At 46.7% G+C, this 21,161-nt stretch overlaps 1 protein-coding gene across 4 annotated transcripts in view; it reads left to right on the plus strand.

Moving 5' to 3' along the window:
• LOC128695115 (protein rhomboid) overlaps positions 1-20,379 on the plus strand; it is a 41,188-nt gene extending 20,809 nt beyond the window's left edge. For all 4 annotated transcript variants that reach the window (XM_053785533.2, XM_053785531.2, XM_053785530.2 and 1 more), the window contains 3 exons: positions 18,037-18,179; positions 18,427-18,695; positions 18,938-20,379. In XM_053785533.2, coding sequence (XP_053641508.1) covers positions 18,037-18,179; positions 18,427-18,695; positions 18,938-19,206 — 681 coding nt within the window. In that variant the 3' untranslated portion in view covers positions 19,207-20,379. The remainder of the gene's footprint in view (positions 1-18,036; positions 18,180-18,426; positions 18,696-18,937) is intronic.
• Positions 20,380-21,161: the final 782 nt, after the last annotated feature.

The following is a 21,161-nucleotide window of genomic DNA, read 5'->3' on the forward strand; positions in this document are numbered from 1 at the left end:
CTACTCTCTGTGTTCTGTTAGTGAGGAAATTATAGATCCATCGACCGACTTTTCCTGTTCTAATGTTGTTTTAACCATCTCTGTGGAGACAGGAACTGCAACTTGGTAACGAGTCTCGGGCAGCAATGAGTGAGGGGAGGTGATGGGACTTTATTTACCATACTGAACAATGTATAGTGTTTATACTTTGGAAAAAAAATGGGTGAGGATGTTGCGGCTGAGAGGGTCATCTGAACCGTGATAGCAGCTCACTTCTGGCAAAACAGCGATTATGTGAATGATAGTAAATGTTTCCTCTTTTTCTGAGTCACCTGACCTCGGTGGGAGAGTGCTGGTGTGTTCTACAGGAGTTGTCATGATAACAGCAAACCGTGTGAGCCAGAGGGAGTCGAGTGCAGAGAGACTCTTAATTTACCGTCCTCGGCTTTGCTATCCAGACAGGAAGTGTAGGAATTAGTAATGCAGACCGGACAGCTGGGAAGAGTCTCTCGCTTTACCATAATGATTTCATCTGCGCACACAGGTGTAGCGTGTAGCGCCCGCTAGTTCTCAGCGGATAACGTCGGTGTCAAGGGAAAGGGGCTTCTGTTAGGTCTGCTTGACCACGTTACTGAAAACAAAAGTCAGCACAACAAACAGCACTTTTCCAACTTTGGTCAACAAACTCCCTGCGGCTGGGTCTATCCCGGCTCTTTTCCTTTCACTTCAAAATCATTCCTTTCCTCCACTTCTCTTCCACTATCCTCACTCTCTCCTCTCACCCTTATGGGTCTTACCTGATAGTAGTAGTCGTAGGTCTGTCTTGTGCATTATTATTTTGCCTGCACCCATACACTTGTGGTGTCTGTTTTACGATTCGAGGACGGAGGATCGAACTTCCACAACTCCTTACATGGAGTGACCCAGTAGGATTTAGCGACTAATAAAAACATAATGCGCTAGTATTCACACCTTTTCTCCACTCTGACTATAAGACAAAAGTAACAATATATACGTTGAAAATTCTCTGCCCAGTGTGTATATATCTGGACGTTTTGATTGTAAATGTGGCCTCGCGTTCATAAAGTTGACACTGCTACAAGTCTCCCAGCGCAGGCTGACACTGCTACAAGTCTCCCAGCGCAGGCTGACACTGCTACAAGCCTCGCATATGCCTACAGATTTCTCAAGCTCTTTTAAGATCTTGTGTTGTACTGGAGGATGGTCATCACCAGGGGGGGGGGTCTGAAAGATTGCACCCTTTTTCGGTATATGTTTAGGCAGCGTTGAAAGATTTTAAACGCTTCCTTGGGACATATATTTGGCTAGTATTTAAAGATTGGACTCTCTTCCTTGGGACATATATTTAAGAACATAAGAAAGGAGGAACACTGCAGCAGGCCTGTTGGCCCATACTAGGCAGGTCCTTTTGGCCAGTGTTGAAAGATTAAAGGTTCATGATTATTATCATTACCAGGATTATTGCTTTTAAAAACTAAACTGATCTTGGTAGTGAATTATAGTGGACCTGATGAACTCTTACACTGACATGTTTCTTTACACTGTTGTGAGCAGCTGCGAGCCTCTTACACTTGCTCTTCAGCTCATTGTTACTGATCCTTATGTTTGTCTTCAGATTTCTTTTATTTCCTCTCTCATTGTATGTGACATAATTGTCAGATGTGTCATGCTTTCATAGTTTAACTGATAAACCATAGTTAGGTTCATTATCCGGTGGTCAGTGATGATAGTTGGGTTCATCATGGGGTTGACCAGGGACTTACCTAACAGCATGTACAGAGGTTTGCCTTTTTTTTTATAGGTTTAAGAATTTATGTTGAGGATACAGTAAATTCCGGGATTAATGAGGCGGGTGCGATTGGGAGGATTCAAACTTAATAGTATTGATAGTTTTGCCAGGAGAAACAAGGTCAAGAGAGTAAAGTTGAAGGCTCCAGACACTAATCATCTTGATCACTATAGCCCTAAATTTCTGGATAATCAAACTTCTGGGTGACTACTAAAGTAATCAACCTGTGGTTGGTATAATTTGGAGTTACCTGATACCAATAGAAACCCCAGTAAGATCTCGGCGACCCCCCTTCCCCTAGAACTGTCTTCCCCTCCTCTTCCCCCCTCTCTTATCTCTTCCTGCCTGCCTCCCCTGTCCTACCTAGCCTTCCCTCCTGACCAGTAAGGCTTCCTTGCTAGCTAGGTTTCCTTTTAATAAACACGTTCCTTTTACTTCAGTCGACGTGGTATTGCTTACGGTGTGCGTGTGTGTGTATGATTGATATTCCCTACACTCCTAGTTAATTACTGGGGTGTCGAAACCTGGCTCTTGACCTCACTTCTGAGCTAGTGAAAACTAATATCGCTTATCCCTGGCGTCTAAGGCCTTGTTGTACCTACTCTTGAAACTGGTGTTTTTTCCTCTCAATGCGCTGGTTTTATTCTATTTACAACCTATATACTGTCGTTTCCTGACGTTCTTGTGGTTTATAAGACCAACGGTATATTGCCGTACACACATGCTAGGCTGGGAGTATACCCACTGACCCATGCTAGGCTGGTACTGTACCCACTGACCCATGCTAGGCAGGTACTGTACCCACTGACCCATGCTAGGCTGGTACTGTACCCACTGACCCATGCTAGGCTGGTACTGTACCCACTGACCCATGCTAGGCAGGTACTGTACCCACTGACCCATGCTAGGCTGGGAGTATACCCACTGACCCATGCTAGGCTGGGAGTATACCCACTGACCCATGCTAGGCTGGTACTGTACCCACTGACCCATGCTAGGCTGGGAGTATACCCACTGACCCATGCTAGGCTGGTACTGTACCCACTGACCCATGCTAGGCTGGGAGTATACCCACTGACCCATGCTAGGCTGGGAGTATACCCACTGACCCATGCTAGGCTGGTACTGTACCCACTGACCCATGCTAGGCTGGGAGTATACCCACTGACCCATGCTAGGCTGGGAGTATACCCACTGACCCATGCTAGGCTGGGAGTATACCCACTGACCCATGCTAGGCTGGGAGTATACCCACTGACCCATGCTAGGCTGGGAGTATACCCACTGACCCATGCTAGGCTGGTACTGTACCCACTGACCCATGCTAGGCTGGGAGTATACCCACTGACCCATGCTAGGCTGGTACTGTACCCACTGACCCATGCTAGGCTGGGAGTATACCCACTGACCCATGCTAGGCTGGGAGTATACCCACTGACCCATGCTAGGCTGGTACTGTACCCACTGACCCATGCTAGGCTGGGAGTATACCCACTGACCCATGCTAGGCTGGTACTGTACCCACTGACCCATGCTAGGATGGGAGTATACCCACTGACCCATGCTAGGCTGGGAGTATACCCACTGACCCATGCTAGGCTGGTACTGTACCCACTGACCCATGCTAGGCTGATACTGTACCCATTGACCTATGCTAGGCTGGTACTGTACCCACTGACCCATGCTAGGCTGGGAGTATACCCACTGACCCATGCTAGGCTGGTACTGTACCCACTGACCCATGCTAGGCTGGTACTGTACCCACTGACCCATGCTAGGCTGATACTGTACCCACTGACCCATGCTAGGCTGGTACTGTACCCACTGACCCATGCTAGGCTGGGAGTATACCCACTGACCCATGCTAGGCTGGGAGTATACCCACTGACCCATGCTAGGCTGGGAGTATACCCACTGACCCATGCTAGGCTGGGAGTATACCCACTGACCCATGCTAGGCTGGGAGTATACCCACTGACCCATGCTAGGCTGGGAGTATACCCACTGACCCATGCTAGGCTGGTACTGTACCCACTGACCCATGCTAGGCTGGTAGTATACCCACTGACCCATGCTAGGCTGGTACTGTACCCACTGACCCATGCTAGGCTGGGAGTATACCCACTGACCCATGCTAGGTTGGTACTGTACCCACTGACCCATGCTAGGCTGGTACTGTACCCACTGACCCATGCTAGGCAGGTACTGTACCCACTGACCCATGCTAGGCAGGTACTGTACCCACTGACCCATGCTAGGCAGGTACTGTACCCACTGACCCATGCTAGGCTGGGAGTATACCCACTGACCCATGCTAGGCTGGGAGTATACCCACTGACCCATGCTAGGCTGGGAGTATACCCACTGACCCATGCTAGGCTGGGAGTATACCCACTGACCCATGCTAGGCTGGGAGTATACCCACTGACCCATGCTAGGCAGGTACTGTACCCACTGACCCATGCTAGGCTGGGAGTATACCCACTGACCCATGCTATGTAGGTACTGTACCCACTGACCCATGCTAGGCAGGTACTGTACCCACTGACCCATGCTAGGCTGGGAGTATACCCACTGACCCATGCTAGGCTGGGAGTATACCCACTGACCCATGCTAGGCTGGTACTGTACCCACTGACCCATGCTAGGCTGGTACTGTACCCACTGACCCATGCTAGGCTGGTACTGTGCCCACTGACCCATGCTAGGCTGGTACTGTGCCCACTGACCCATGCTAGGCTGGTACTGTACCCGCTGACCCATGCTAGGCTGGGAGTATACCCACTGACCCATGCTAGGCAGGTAATATACCCACTGACCCATGCTAGGCAGGTAATATACCCACTGACCCATGCTAGGCAGGTAATATACCCACTGACCCATGCTAGGCAGGTAATATACCCACTGACCCATGCTAGGCTGGTAAGATACCCACTGACCCATGCTAGGCTGGTAGTATACCCACTAACCCATGCTAGGCTGGTAATATACCCACTGACCCATGCTAGGCTGGTAATATACCCACTGACCCATGCTAGGCTGGTAGTATACCCACTGACCCATGCTAGGCTGGTAGTATACCCACTGACCCATGCTAGGCTGGTAGTATACCCACTGACCCATGCTAGGCTGGTAGTATACCCACTGACCCATGCTAGGCTGGTAGTATACCCACTGACCCATGCTAGGCTGGTAGTATACCCACTGACCCATGCTAGGCTGGTAGTATACCCACTGACCCATGCTAGGCTGGTAGTATACCCACTGACCCATGCTAGGCTGGTAGTATACCCACTGACCCATGCTAGGCTGGTAGTATACCCACTGACCCATGCTAGGCTGGTAGTATACCCACTGACCCATGCTAGGCTGGTAGTATACCCACTGACCAATGCTAGGCTGGTAGTATAACTACTGACCCATGCCAGGCTGGTAGTATACCCACTGACCCATGCTAGGCTGGTAGTATACCCACTGACCCATGCTAGGCTGGTAGTATACCCACTGACCCATGCTAGGCTGGTAGTATACCCACTGACCCATGCTAGGCTGGTAGTATACCCACTGACCCATGCTAGGCTGGTAGTATACCCACTGACCCATGCTAGGCTGGTAGTATACCCACTGATCCATGCTAGGCTGGTAGTATACCCACTGATCCATGCTAGGCTGGTATACCCACTGACCCATGCTAGGCTGGTAGTATACCCACTGACCCATGCTAGGCTGGTAGTATACCCACTGATCCATGCTAGGCTGGTAGTATACCCACTGACCCATGCTAGGCTGGTAGTATACCCACTGACCCATGCTAGGCTGGTAGTATACCCGCTAACCCATGCTAGGCTGGTAGTATACCCACTGACCCATGCTAGGCTGGTAGTATACCCACTAACCCATGCTAGGCTGGTAGTATACCCTCTGATCCATGCTAGGCTGGTAGTTTACCCACTGACCCATGCTAGGCTGGTAGTATACCCACTGATCCATGCTAGGCTGGTAGTATACCCACTGACCCATGCTAGGCTGGTAGTATACCCACTGATCCATGCTAGACTGGTAGTATACCCATTGATCCATGCTTGGCTGGTAGTATACCCACTGATCCATGCTAGGCTGGTAGTATACCCACTGACCCATGCTAGGCCTGTAGTATACCCACTGATCCATGCTAGGCTGGTATTATACCCACTGACCCATGCTAGGCTGGTAGTATACTCTGATGCTAGGCTGATAGTATACCCACTGATCCATGCAAGGCAGGTACTATACCCACTGACTCATGCTAAGCTGGTAGTTTTCCCACTGTCCCATGCTAGGCTGGTAGTATACCCACTGACCCATGCTAGGCTGGTAGTATACCCACTGATCCATGCTAGACTGGTATACCATTGATCCATGCTAGGCTGGTAGTATACTCACTGACCCATGCTAGGCTGGTAGTATACCCACTGATCCATGCTAGGCTGGTAGTATACCCACTGACCCATGCTAGGCTGGTATTATACCCACTGACCCATGCTAGGCTGGTAGTATACCCACTGACCCATGCTAGGCTGGTAGTATACCCACTGATCCATGCAAGGCAGGTACTATACCCACTGACTCATGCTAAGCTGGTAGTATTCCCACTGACCCATGCTAGGCTGGTAGTATACCCACTGACCCATGCTAGGCTGGTAGTATACTCACTGATCATGCTAGGCTGGTAGTATACCCACTGACCCATGCTAGGCTGGTAGTATACCCACTGATCCATGCAAGGCAGGTACTATACCCACTGACTCATGCTAAGCTGGTAGTATTCCCACTGACCCATGCTGGGCTGGTAGTATACCCACTGATCATACTAGGCAGGCACTATACCCACTGACCCATGCTAGGCAGGCACTATACCCACTGACCCATGCTAGGCAGGCACTATACCCACTGACCCATGCTAGGCTGGCACTATACCCACTGACCCATGCTAGGCAGGCACTATACCCACTGACCCATGCTAGGCAGGTACTATACCCACTGACCCATGCTAGGCAGGTACTATACCCACTGACCCATGCTAGGCAGGTACTATACCCACTGACCCATGCTAGGCAGGTACTATACCCACTGACCCATGCTAGGCAGGTACTATACCCACTGACCCATGCTAAGCAGGTACTATACCCACTGACTCATGCTAGGCTGGTAGCATACCCACTGACCCATGCTAGGCTGACACTATACCTACTGACCCATGCTAGGCTGGCACTATACCTACTGACCCTGCTAGGCTGGCACTATACCCACTGACCCATGCTAGGCTGGTACTATACCCACTGACCTATGCTTGGCTGGTACTATACCCACTGACCTATGCTAGACTGGTACTATACCCACTGACCCATGCTAGGCAGGTACTATACCCAGTGACCCATGCTAGGCAGGTACTATACCCAGTGACCCATGCTAGGCTGGTACTATACCCACTGACCCTGCTAGGCTGGCACTATACCTTCTGACCCATGCTAGGCTGGTACTATACCCACTGACCCATGCTAGGCAGGTACTATACCCACTGACCCATGCTAGGCTGGTACTATACCCACTGAGCCATGCTAGGCAGGTACTATACCCAGTGACCTATGCTAGGCTGGTACTATACCCACTGACCCATGCGAGGCAGGTACTGTACCCACTGATACTCGCCTATGCTAGGCAGGTGCTACTGTCACTGACACCGACCCATGCTAGGCAGGTGCTACTGTCACTGACACCGACCCATGCTAGGCAGGTGCTACTGTCACTGACCCATGCTAGGCAGGTGCTAATATCACTGACACCGACCCATGCTAGGCAGGTGCTACTGTCACTGACCCATGCTAGGCAGGTGCTAATATCACTGACACCGACCCATGCTAGGCAGGTGCTACTGTCACTGACCCATGCTAGGCAGGTGCTAATATCACTGACACCGACCCATGCTAGGCAGGTGCTACTGTCACTGACCCATGCTAGGCAGGTGCTAATATCACTGACACCGACCCATGCTAGGCAGGTGCTACTCGGGTATGTTATTTTTTTAAAAAAGTCACGAATTATTGGCTTGAAGAGGCAAGGAAAAAATAACAAAAAAAGGCACAATACCGTGACTGGAACAATACACAAATAACCCGCACATAGGAGAGAGGAGCTTACGACGACGTTTCGGTCTGACTTGGACTTTGTAAATGGTCCAAGTCGGACCGAAACGTCGTCCTAAGCTCTCTCTCTCTCTCTCTCTCCCGTGTGCGGGTTATTTGTGTATTGGAGAGGCCAGTTTGTTCACCCCTTCTGCAACTATTGCCAAGCCAGTAATTTCCTAATATGCAGTGAGCGAAGTAGTCACTCTCGCACATTAGGCTCTCAGGTTGTTGAAGAATAAGACCGTACATCAGTGCAAGATGAATCTGACCTCTGTAGTGAGCAAATTATTGTAATAAACAGCTGATACAATTGGAAGATCACAGTGATGAACTTGTCTTCACCTCGAGCACCTTCAGTGTTTTTTTTTTTTTTTATAATTACCGAAGTAACTGTAGGGACCTCGTGGAACTTTTAGGAGTCTTTTTGACAATTTTAACTTATGCTGGTTGTTTTAACTTGGTGCGATATTACGATATTATTTGTGTTGAGTGTTTGTTCGAAGTTTTTTTTTTCTAATTGTTTTTATTGTGCGTGTTTTATATTTTTTTGCTATTGCTATCAGTGCTCCGTAAATGTCACATCTACTGCTCCTGGCGTCTCAAGCAACCCCTCTATCTAATCATTTGCTACGTTGTGATTGTCACCCCTCTAGTCATATTCTGGTCTTGTATGATCGTACCAGCACCTATTTATTGCCAGATGAATAGGGGTTACAAGTGTGAGACTTGCACATCTTGTTCTGCGTAGGATTCGAACCCAGGACTAATCGGTTGTAGATTGAGACGCTAATCGGTTGTGTCGAATGTTGTAATATCACTGAGCTGCAGGTCACGTGGGGGATTTGGAGGTTTAGGAGGGGATATACTAACGTCTGGGGGGAGGGGGGCTTCCGCTGCTGAGTGCAGATTGTCAGGACATGTTTACATGCTTGTTCCCTATACCCTCATCCCCACTCCGTCACTCCATCTTCACACCTCTCATTCTCCTTTCACATTGTCCCTTTGGTCCTCTCGTTCTCGCCCTGCTCCCTCAACATTACGGGTCGGTGTAGAGAGGGTAATTCACAGGTAATAGTAACTACAGTACTGCCCGGACAAATCCTTTGAAGCTGTCGTACCTGCTGAGTTCTTATACTGATGTAATACTGTCCAGGTGGATAGGAATTTAACATGACTGTTGGAAAGTGCGGGAAGAGTCGTAAAGGTTACAAGAATGATGGTGTGCTAGAACATAATGATATAATGAAGGAAAGGCAGAGGCTGCATAACAAGCTTCTTGTGAGAATGCCATTAGTTCTTGTTAGAACTTCATAAAATTATCCAGGTGCGATAACGCTCTAATAGATGAAAAGTTGTCATGGTGAAGCTGCACATTCTCTCTCGGCTGCTAAGAGTTGAACCTATGCAAGTGCAAGGTATTGGAAACGACAGCTTGGAAAAGGCGACCAGTGACGCACAATACTTGCCTCGTATAAAAACTCGGTGGCAGTCAAAGAAACGTACGTACGTGTGTGTGTGTGTGTGTGTGTGTGTGTGTGTGTGTGTGTGTGTGTGTGTGTGTGTGTGTGTGTGTGTGAGAGAGAGAGAGAGAGAGAGAGATGGTAGTTCCTTGATGCTAGTGAGGACTCGTGATCCGAGAAGTTACAGCTGCCTTCACCCCCCTCACCCTCTTCCTTGAATCAAGGTTTATTACCTCCCATTCTCCTGGCACTGTGTAAACTTTGGGTTTATCATTGTACCACGAGTTGAAAATTGAAATTTAAAGGATTGAAGAGTACAGCCAGTTCTGTCCTCTGAAGTACACGCACTAACTTCAGCATCCTATGGAAGGCTGATAATTGTAACAGAAGGATATACACAGTTATATATCCCAATGTTCATACAACAGCCAGCAAGGTATAAACACATTTATCACAGTGTACATACAACTCGGTATACTGTTGTATACTGGGGATGAATGTCTTCTTGGCGTTAGTTAGAATAGAATTAGTTTGAATGACCCTCGTTTAGTCGATCAGCGTTAAACCTAACAAGCTAAGATCCAGTCCTCGAGTACGCAGCGCTAGTGTGGGGATCTCTCACCTGGCCCAGCACGTAAAGAAGCTTAAAGTCTAAGTCTCCACGATACAGGTACCAGAGGTGAGGTTCAACAGCTGTAACGAATACCTTTATGAACATTGTACATGTCTGGTATACAATACCGACAGGATGAAGAATTAGACACAAGTGCAACATCTGGGTATCTTTATTTGAAGACGTTTCGCCCTCCAGTTGCTTTATCAGTACAAATTCAGTTATGTCCTTAAATTTGTATTGATAAAGCCACTGGATTGCGAAATGTCTACAATAAAATACCCAGATATTACACACATCTAATTCTTCACCTTTATGAACGAGACTTATCAACACTGAAGTAATGCAGAGCAAGGAGATTTAATCACGACGTATAAATTACCCTGAGGTGTCGTTAGGATGAAAAAACAATATGAATCTTGTGTGAGTGTGTACTTAAGTTTCCCCATTCCAGGAACTCGCTCACTACTTCCTTTTTGCATTTTGTTTAATTCTTCTTTCCACAGCTCTCCTTCCTTCCCCAAGCCCTCTCCTTCCTTCCCCAAGCCCTCTCCTTCCTTCCCCAAGCCCTCTCCTTCCTTCCCCAAGCCCTCTCCTTCCTTCCCCAAGCCCTCTCCTTCCTTCCCCAAGCCCTCTCCTTCCTTCCCTAACCTATCTCTGGTGCAGGTAACCCTCTTCCCCCGGCCCTCCAGTGTTCTCTTGCCCGTAATAAGCTTGGGGGAGTGAGTACTCTCTGGCCTCACTCATCTACATCTCCAGCCTGATTATTGTCCTGGTCGCTTCCTCTGCCTGCTTGTTATATCCGCTCCTGCCTGCCCACTACGCCCTGTACCTGCCCACCCCTGCTTCAGCTGCTGCCCATCCCCTGCCTCCATTGGCAGGGACTGGAATGCTAATTTGTGAGCTCCACGATCAAACAAATGTTGTAATAACCTAAGTGAAGTTAGTTGCACATGCTTGTTAATTTGTGCAGATTTACCCTCGAACACCTCCACTGAGTGAAAGACACGTGGGCAAACACTAGGACATCTTTATAACCAAACGTTTCAGTCCTGGGACCTTGATCACTTCTAACATACAGAGGTTAAAAAGACAGTAAATATAGGTGGAGAGTGAGACGCGTAAAAAGACAGTATATATAGGTGTAGTGAGATGAGTGACAGTGACATGAAGAATGTCTATATATACTGTATTAACCTTTGTATGTTAGAAGTGATCAAGGTCCCAGGATCTAAACGTCTTATAATAAATATGTCCTAGTGTTTGCTCACGTCTTTCTAAACCAATTTGTCGGTATTTATTACCAAGGTTTATACCAGCCTTGAGTGTCATGTTCATGAACCTCATACCGAGAGGACCCGGTTCGAATCCTGGGCGAGGATAGACGTATGGACAAGTTTCGTAACTCTTGCTTCCCGTGTTACCTATCAGTACACTGATACTTTAGAAGTTCGGCACTTGTGGGTCGCATCCTGGGGAAGGACCTAAAAAAAAGGTGGGGGGGGGGGACTGATGCGTCACGTGCTTGTCTCTCTCGGGTTATCCTGGGTCATTACTCTTCAGAGGGTTAGATCTGTGCTCCAATTTCCTGAATTAAGCCTGAATGCCTTCCATTCCCCATCCCCTCCACAGGCGTTGTATAATCCCTACGGGTTTAGCGCTTCCCATAATCCTTCGAGGTTACTAATCTTAAGTAATCTTTGGTTCCTTGTGTTCGGTTTCTTTATTCCTTATTGTCCCTACAAGAGTGGGGGGTTGCCTTGATGCTGGGGATGGGCTCTTGATCCAAAGGATTAGAGCTGCCATTTTCTTTGATCAAGCCTCTCACTTGTATGTTCTGTGGCTGAGAGGATTTAGGCTCTTTCCTGTGTCTCGGTAATTTTTGTGTTCCATGAATGTCACTCGTAAGATACTCTGTATTCAGGTTTTATTTTCCAAGCTTCACGCCGAATATATCACATGTATTTTTAAGGCGTTTCGGGTTAGATGTGTTAAGGACGTTGTATTATTAAGAGTTGAATGTGTGGTAGCAGCGAGCTGTTGTCTTGATCCAGGGAAGCAAAGTTTGTATGGAAGCCTAATCCAGCGCAGCTTATCTCAAATGATCCCATCCTATCCTGGCTGTGGTTAATCCAGCAAAGCGAGGTGCGCGTGGTACCTCCGTGTCGTGCGTCAGGTGGCATGCGAGCGTATGAGAGGGTGTGGTGGTCAGTGCGCCTTGTCCCAGCTGCTTCCAGCGTGCGTTCCGCATTTCCACCCCCCACCCCCCCCCCCCCGTCTTCAGACCGTTCAATTATTGAATTATTTGTTTCTGTATTCCTGGAAGTGGATGTACGACAGTTGTGGTGGGATGTAATGCGGTGAGAGGGACACGGGGAAGGAAATGTAATAGTGTATTACACTTTTGAATGTTTGAGAGATTAGCTGGAAGCAGAAGAAGCAGAAGCAGCTGGCGGAGGCACGCTTCTGCCTGCAGCCTCACACGCTCACACCAGGTTGTCACAAGCCTTTTTGTCCACTTCTATTGATACGACACACACCGTCGAGTATTTCTGCAAGTTGATTACGTCCAGATGGTGTCCCCGGCCTGCCTGAACGGGCGTCCCGTCCCTCGTGTCTGGTATCACCAGCAGCTGACCTGACCGTAGCAGCTTCAACTACACGTGTACCCCGTCAGTTGGGTGGCGAGGTAGCTGGGACGTACACACGCCACACATACCTGCCTCAGCGCGCGCCTGCTGTCTCACGCTAACTGATACCCACAGATGCTAAGCTACTTACTCATTATCATATTGTATCAGAGCCATCTGCCTAAGTATGCAGTGTGTTGGCTGGTTAGTCATTCGTATGCACTACATGCTTAACTGAACGTTATACTGTATATGTTAATGGTTCCCAGGGTTTAAGTTCCCTGGGCCTGCTCTCACATCAGTCCTCCTAAATTAGAATTACAGTGATACAGAAATAAGAATTATTAGTAAACGCACAGAAAAGTAAAGATGGATAATCCGAGTTAGCAAGATTTGTCTTGATATAGAAAAGAACATCAATCATACCTGGATGGTGGCTGTCTTCCAGTGATAGTCCATCAATCGTACCTTGATGGTAGCTGTCTGCCAGTAATAGTCCATCAGTCCTACTTAGATGGTGGCTGTCTGCCAATGATAGTCCATCAGTCCTACTTGGATGGTGGCTGTCTGCCAATGATAGTAACAGTCAGTCAGCACCCGCATGAATATCGTTGAGGTCACTGTCCACCTGTGATGAATTTCAAACACGAGTTCGATGCAGTAATATTTGGAGTGTAAGAGAGCCCAGGTTATGTTAACCTACAGAACTATGCGCCGCCGCGTTCCGACTGTCATGGGGTGCGCTAACAACTGCACAAGTATAGAGATGTGTACCATGCAGGCAGACGCACGTGGTACATACATCACCATCATGGCTAAACATTTTATTATTTTATTATAATCAAAAAGAAGCGTTAAGCCACAAGGGCTATACAGCGCTGCACTAAACATTTTAGAAATATAATGCTGGGTAATATAAAAGTAATAGTGATTAATAGATTATATGGTTTATTAAGACTACCGCGCCTAATAGTGTGTTTTGCCATACTCTTGAGTGTGCTACCATCACCTGGCAGTGTTGTAGCAGTGTGTGCTACTGTACAATAGAGGTGCATCTCTTCAGTGTTACATTCCGTTATTGTCAAGAGGAAACCTCCGGTCAGCAGGTCAGGCGGGCGTGTTAAGTACTGTGTAACCACTAGCCTACACTCCACGCACTTCCCATCACGCCCACACCTTCCCACACGCCCCTACCTTCCCACACGCCCCTACCTTCCCACACGCCCCTACCTTCCCACACGCCCCTACACACCTCCCTATTCCCACACACCTCCACCTCCTCCTCCCCGAACACCCACATCAAACCTAGTCACGTTTCTTTACGGCAAACACCTGAGGGGGAGGGGCAGGCGCCGTATTTAGTAATCTAGTCTACCAACTATATTTCTATTCAGACTTTTTTGTATTGACATTATAATTCAGTGAGTTTTTTCTGTATAATGTAACAGTGAGCGAATAGAAAGCAGCGTTGAGAGGAGGGGGGAGCGTTGAAAGGGTGACGTAGACGGGGGTCGTTGAGGGAAAGGGGGTGAGGTGGAGAGCGTGAAACTAGTGTGGTGAGGCCGGTACCTCCCTCTGAACCTCCTTATTGACCACCAACACAAGTCGCTCCAGTTTTCCTCTAGGCGTTCTGCTCCAGTTAATTTTTTTTTTTTTTGTCATTTCGTTCCGTGTCATGGTGTAGGTTGAGTTTTTTTGCTTGCATCTAGTTTTCATGCTTTGTGACTTACGCAGAGACTTGCAAAGTGTAGCAATGGAACTTCTTTAGAAGAATGTTCGGCTAAAGTAGTGGGCATTTCGATACACGTGCAACACCTGGGTTTTATTATTCTGAAAATAATAGTTATCCAGGTGTTGCACACATCTGGTTCATCAACTTTTGGTTATTGTATACCATTAATGTTTGTGGGCACGTGTTGGCGCCTCGCTCGTGTCAGTCTTCACCCTCGCTGGAGCAGAATAGCCTACTACCCACAGTTTTAATGGAGAAAGACGTTACTTAGGATACCTGTAAGGATTTCATCTTTGATGGTCCACTTGTGGTGGTCCTTTTATGGAGTGGATTGTAAAAGCTAGCTGGGGTAGGTCAGAATGTCAGCTGATTAGCACTGGTATCACGAGACTGCTTCCTGACGAGTGAACCATCAAGAAAACACACACGTTGAAGAACGAGCTTTTATTGTGATAGTTTCTCTGTTAGCTTCATCATAAAGCTCTTCACAGCGCGAAACTTCAAAATAAAAGCTTGTTATGGAACGTGAATGTCACTAATCAGGATGTTTGCCTAGCGGCTACGTCTGAGTAATGACACTACTCCATTAATATCTATACCCTCTCTAGAATGACTCTTTCATTTTTCATCTGGGCAAGTAAACATGGAATAAATAACTGGGTGCGCCAACAGGTTTGCTGGTGCAGTTTTAGCCTCCCCGTTGGACTAATTTTAACTCGAGTTTCAATACCACGTCTTGTCTTTGGGTGTGGTCCTGTCTCTACCTTTTGTTGATGTTTGGCACTGAAGGACCCACGGGCATAACGCTTTTTTGTGACGAAAATAACTTCGTATTTTTTTGTAGTAAATGACGAGTGAATGGGAGTGAGCTAATATGAATGAAAATAAAATATAAGCTCATATCCTTCATAATGACAGCTTACTCTGGTAAACGACTATAACCTCTGTTCTTATAGATGGGCCGAACTAAGTTGTATCAACAAGAGGTGAGTGGAGTTGTACTATGTTCGTGGGGTAGGCCTCCGGCTCGACACACCGCTTCCTTAACAAATCATCCGGTATGAGGACTCTTAGATCTTTACGGGCTGCCATGAAGAATATATGTACAACGCTTCAGTGTCTTTATTGCTCAGACTTTTTGCATGTACAACAGGCTTCAGTCGAATGGGCTAGTATACACTGGTAACAGCAGTAGTAGTTTTGACGTGATCAGTCCGTTAGCTTTAGTAGGTGGTGGCCATTCCCCTCAAGCTTGTATTTGATCGAAGAAACTTGTAGTGTAGATGGAAACTTTTAGCATTTAGTTACCAAAGAGTTGTGCATGTCTTGTTCTTCAGATTGTCAGTATTGTATATCAGTAATATGATGGGCTGTGATATGCATTTGAACTCTTATCCAGAAGCTTCTTTTCCACCCCATTCCATTTGTTCAACCCTAGTTCTAGGGGGTTCATTATAAAAACTTTTTTTATTTTATTGCTGTCAGCTTTTCTTGGACTCGTTCCTTTCAGTTTCACATCAACCTTTGTTGGCTCTTAAAGTATTTTCCGTTCGTTAGATTTTATATTTTTCCGCTGATGTAGCCAGTTTGTGCACCCCCCGTCCCCATATCCATTAGGATGGTAACGCATGAATACACAGGTCAAGTAAGCAAGCAAGCCCTGGTAGCACGTTAATGTGTCTTAGTGTTGAGATATCTCACTGAACCTACCCTGTCCTGCATCTACATAAGATTTATGTGGTGGATTTGCCCATACAGGTGATGCATGCTCCAGTATTGTCTTCGGATTGGTGTATAATATCATTGTCGAGGTTCTTAAAGGCTCCTCACAGCTAACATTTAGAGATGAAAACTCGACGTTTGTCAGTCCTGGGGCATTTATAAAATGGACTTCAAACTTAATAATGGTGCTGGGCGGGTCGAAGGATCAGTAATTTTTATCTCCAGTTCGTGGGTTAATTGTGTGTTGTAAGAGCAGTGTGGATGGGAGAAGTATGAAAAAAATACAGTTAAACCTCTCCCTTTCTTATCACCTTGCATTTATCAGGGTTCGACTCTCATTTACTACATGTGGCTTACATATTTTCCACTTTGTTCAGCGTCGTTGGAGAATCTTGTGTGTGTAGGGTATGCATTACCTTCACTTCATCCACAAATAATAATAATAGGAATAGATCCTTCCCTAACATGCCACTGCCTTAAAGAACACCATGTGACCAGTATAAAGTTCGTTGAATAAGTCTTCTCTGCTGTACAATGTCTCTTGTTACTGTGACACTTCATGTCCAAAAATATTATATCTATATTCGTTCACGTTAGGGAGAACCTACTCCTGGGCTGTGATTTTCGTGTACTGACCTCGAAACGTGCGAGAAACAGCAGTTTTTCTGACTTGATTGGTTAGTATGTTGCCGGGGTCCGGGTGGGGTTGGGTGGTCCTGTGGTCGTCTTCCGTCTTGCCAGGCACGCGCCGCCACCGGCAAAAAGCCGACGATGTCGCACTTGTCGGATTCTGCTGCCTGGGTATTAGGGCGCGTCCCAGTAGACTTGGCTACCCCACCTCTAAACTTTAGGCAGCGACCACACGATAGTGGCTAGACACCCCCGCGTGCGGCGGCGGAGGCCCCGAGCGACGGTGCCGGCACGGGTGACCGTGCCAGGCTTGGTGGGTGCCAGCTGTACTCTGCCGCCTGCTCCACCCACCCAGTGGCACTTCCGTCCATGTTTCGTATCATTGTTTTCTTCCACGTAGAATTAGATGGAAGGTTGTAGTGGTTCAGGGTCAGGTGAGAGATGGGTTCGCTCAAGGTGAGGTTTCCCCGCCATACTTTACCTCATGACCCGGCCTCTCGCAACCACTAACTGCATTCACGTTTATTTCTGGATGTGACACGTGTTTTGTAGCCTAACTTGAATAAACATTATAACATTCATTCTTGATACGATTTACCATCATCCTCGATCCTACCTCTCTAAACACTACCCAACACTGATGGACACAGCTTATCGGGAAGCTGTGTAAAAATGGGTCGAAATTTCGGTGTTAGTGGCGTGGCGCGCAGCTTGGCAAGGGTTTCTCCCTTTGCATGACATCAGCTGGTTTGGTGGCGCCATCGGGGGTAAGAGAGGTATGCCGGCTGCCCTCCATGCTCCTGAATCAACCTCTGATTTCTAAGTTTCCATTAATATATTCCATTTATCATTGAGAATGACGTTAAAGTAGATAGAAAGAATCCTAGTTTTGGTCGCTTAGGAAGTTTGCGCACAACACTGACAATACTGTCGAGCTGCTGATGTACCATCAAAGCAAAAGCAGGTACCAGAAAAACCTATTAGAAGGACGAAGTACGGTCTGGCTACTTCTTCCGTGTTTAGAAACTTGAATAGTTCAAGCAAGAATAGTTCAGCTGGTTCTGGTAGTAGAAGCTGTTACTCGAGCAAATAACCTAGTATTAAGTTTATAGAGATGGCGAGAAGATTCAGCTACAGTAGTACATGTTGTGGTAGCTACTTGTGATCGTGTAGGCCAGTCAGTGCTAAGACCTGGTATCTTGATAAAAATGTATTAATTCTTCACTATCTTGCATTCAAAAATATTCTTTCTTCATAAACAGGAACAGTATTTTAAAATTACATTTTTTGTTTCAGTTAGGAGTGTTTGCGTATTACACGGTGACGACGGGTGAAATGAACGTGGCGGGTCCCGTTGCTGTCGACTCTCTTTTTATATACAGACCTGACAAGCGGCATCACGTCTGGAGGTTTATATTCTACGCCTTCCTACACGCAGGGTAAGTTCTAGAGTTCTACCAGCCTCTAACACTTTTGTAACTGAAAAAAAATCATGTATTTTCCCTGACTTGAGTAATTGATAAATGTTTTGCCTGTGTAGAGGGAGGGGGTTAGATTTTTTAGTTTGGAAATATTCAGTAATATGGGCAATTAATGTGATACGGACACCGAAACTCGTTTTCTTTTATTTGTGAGGACACTATTTTATTTGTTCGATGAGGAGAATTTGTTGTTTTCTTTGTGTAGGTGGGTGCACTTAGCGTTCAACTTGTTGGTGCAACTGTTGGTGGGCCTGCCACTGGAGATGGTACACGGGTCTGCACGTATAGGAACCGTGTACCTAGCAGGGGTTCTGGCCGGCTCGCTGGGCACCTCTGTCTTCGACGCCGACGTCTACCTGGTGGGGGCGTCCGGAGGCGTGTACGCCCTGTTGGCAGCGCATCTGGCCAACGTACTAATAAATTATAACAACATGCAGTTTGGCATCCTACGACTCATCGGCGTATTCTTTGTAGGTAAGTCTAATACTGGCTATTAATTGACGTAAACAGTTCTGTAATCTTGTTGAAATGATGCCACTACCGTGCTAGAAAGAGATGTGAAGCCTTTTTTATGCCGATGTGGATAGATATTTCAGATTCAGTACATCTCCTTTCTATATGTACTGAATACCTCGGTGTACAGTTATTTGGAATGATTTTACTTTCTTAAGGGATTCTTGTGTACATAGGCGTTGACCACCATGTTTATTTTTCAGCGAGCGCCGATGTGGGTTTCGCCATCTACGACCGGTACGCTCACGAGACTGTGGGACTCCCGGTGTCCTATGTGGCTCACCTTACTGGGGCGTTAGCGGGGCTCACACTCGGATTAGTAGTTCTCAAGAACTTCGAGCAGCGTCTTCATGAACAGCTCCTGTGGTGGGTCGCCCTGGGAGTTTATGCGGCGTGTACGCTCTTCGCCATGTTGTTTAACCTGTTCCACCCTTACCCGTACGAAGGTGTCGCCCAGGGCCTGCTGCTGTAGGTGCAACCCAACAGGACTTGCTCCTGTATGGTGTTCCTTAGGACCGGTTCCTGTATGGTGTTCCTCAGGGTCTACTGTTATAGGTATTCCTCAAGACCTGCTCTTGTACGGCATTCCTTAGGACCTACTCCCGTATGGCGTGTCTCAGCGCCTGCTACTGTAGGTATAGCCTAGGGAGTTCTGTGGGCGATTGTGGAGTGGTGAGCCTAGGATGAGGCTGTTCCGAGTGTGCTGGGTTGGCTGCCGTTCTTCAGAACCTCCTGTGCTAGTATGCCATCTCCGCCGATAAGGAGATGCCAGTATTAGAGGTTTCAACGGTTTATAGACGCGAGGTTCGGCTCCAACCCCCCCGCTAACCCCCATTGATGGTGCTGTGACTCAAGCCAAAGTTAGTCCGCTCATACTGGTGAAACTGACTTAGTGTAAGGACTCTTAAATCAAAGGTATTGAGCCTACCTTTTTAACTCAGAGAGAAAAAGAGAGATTGTTATTTATTAGTGTCATAGATCTGCTTGTACAGTTTTACATTAATTATATTCCATGCTTGTTTTTATATATTATACCTAGTCAAACGAACATTTCCAAAGGATTTTTTCTTCTCTACCTCTATTTATTCTTATTACGACTGGCTAATGTTAGTGTCCAGTCGCTGCTCTAGTCTCGGATTTCCCGGGGAGGTGAAAACATATGTTAGAGGAAGGTATCGCTCCCTTCAAGGTTATAGTCTCAAGTCATTCTTAACATTGCTGGCTAGCCGGCCAGGTGGAGGGAGGGAGGGGCGCCACTGTCAGTTTCCTCTACTATTCCACTGACCTGTACTCGGGTCACAGATAGTGGGCTTTATCGCCCTGGACCACGCTAGTCGGCTTGGCTTTTTGCATTCATAGTCCATTCCTTATATTGTTTGAAACTTTAAATATTTATAGGCTTTGTGAAGGATTTTTTCCTTGCTATGTTCATTTGGTTTCTAGTCTATTTTTCATGAAGTCTTGACAATGTTAAAGTTTTTCATATTGTTTCCTATTTCAGTCGATTTCCTTCAATTTACTGTCCTAAATGTATAGATGACATAGATGTATGATGTATATTTTTACGTTTTGTATGTTTCTACATGTCCAAATATTGTGTAAGAAGAATGTTATTTATATCAGTAAATTCTTTCTATAAAATTTATTCAACTGTTTGAATATATTCCCTCCTACTACTACTGGTGTTAATATTTCTTATATTTTGCTTGTGAAAAATGATGTAAAGGTGAAATGTTTTATTGAACAAGTGACGATCTACACATGATTCCTTGAACAATGTTCTACACATGATTCCTTGAACAATGTTCTACACATGATTCCTTGAACAATGTTCTACGCATGATTCCCCCTCAAGTGAGGTGACTTGATGCTGGTGAGGGGGGCTCTTAATCCAAGGAGTTGGACCTATCTTCCCTTTTTCTTGGATTGAACCTGATTGCCTCCCATTATCTTAGATGCTGTACGCCTCCTACGGGTTTGTCACTGCCTCCTAAATATAATTATGCACAATTCCTTGAAGATGAAGGAGCAAACCGTATAACCCTTGTGGGTTTAGCGCTTAGTTTTGATTGTAATGATAGCAGGGAAGAATATCCTGCTTCATGCCACCAAGACGCAGCTGACACTGTTGGTCATAACTGTCAAGTTCATATATTTTTTTTTTTATGTATTGACACTTGCGATGACGTCACTAGTTTTATGCCTCGGAACGTAAACAGTTTTGTTGAAAGTGGATAAGTTGCACATTCCTTAAGAGAGGTTACTTGACGCTGGTGACGGGCTCTTGATCTAGGGAATTGGATCTGGACTCCAGTTCCCTCAATTGAGCCTGAATGCCTTCCATCCCTCCCCCCCCACACAAGCGCTGTATAATCCCTACAGGTTTAGCGCTCCCCATAAATCATTAAAAACAAAAATTCGGAAAGT

The sequence above is a fragment of the Cherax quadricarinatus genome, chromosome 35 (genome assembly GCF_038502225.1).
Source record: "Cherax quadricarinatus isolate ZL_2023a chromosome 35, ASM3850222v1, whole genome shotgun sequence".
NCBI classification, from domain to species: Eukaryota; Metazoa; Arthropoda; class Malacostraca; order Decapoda; family Parastacidae; genus Cherax; species Cherax quadricarinatus.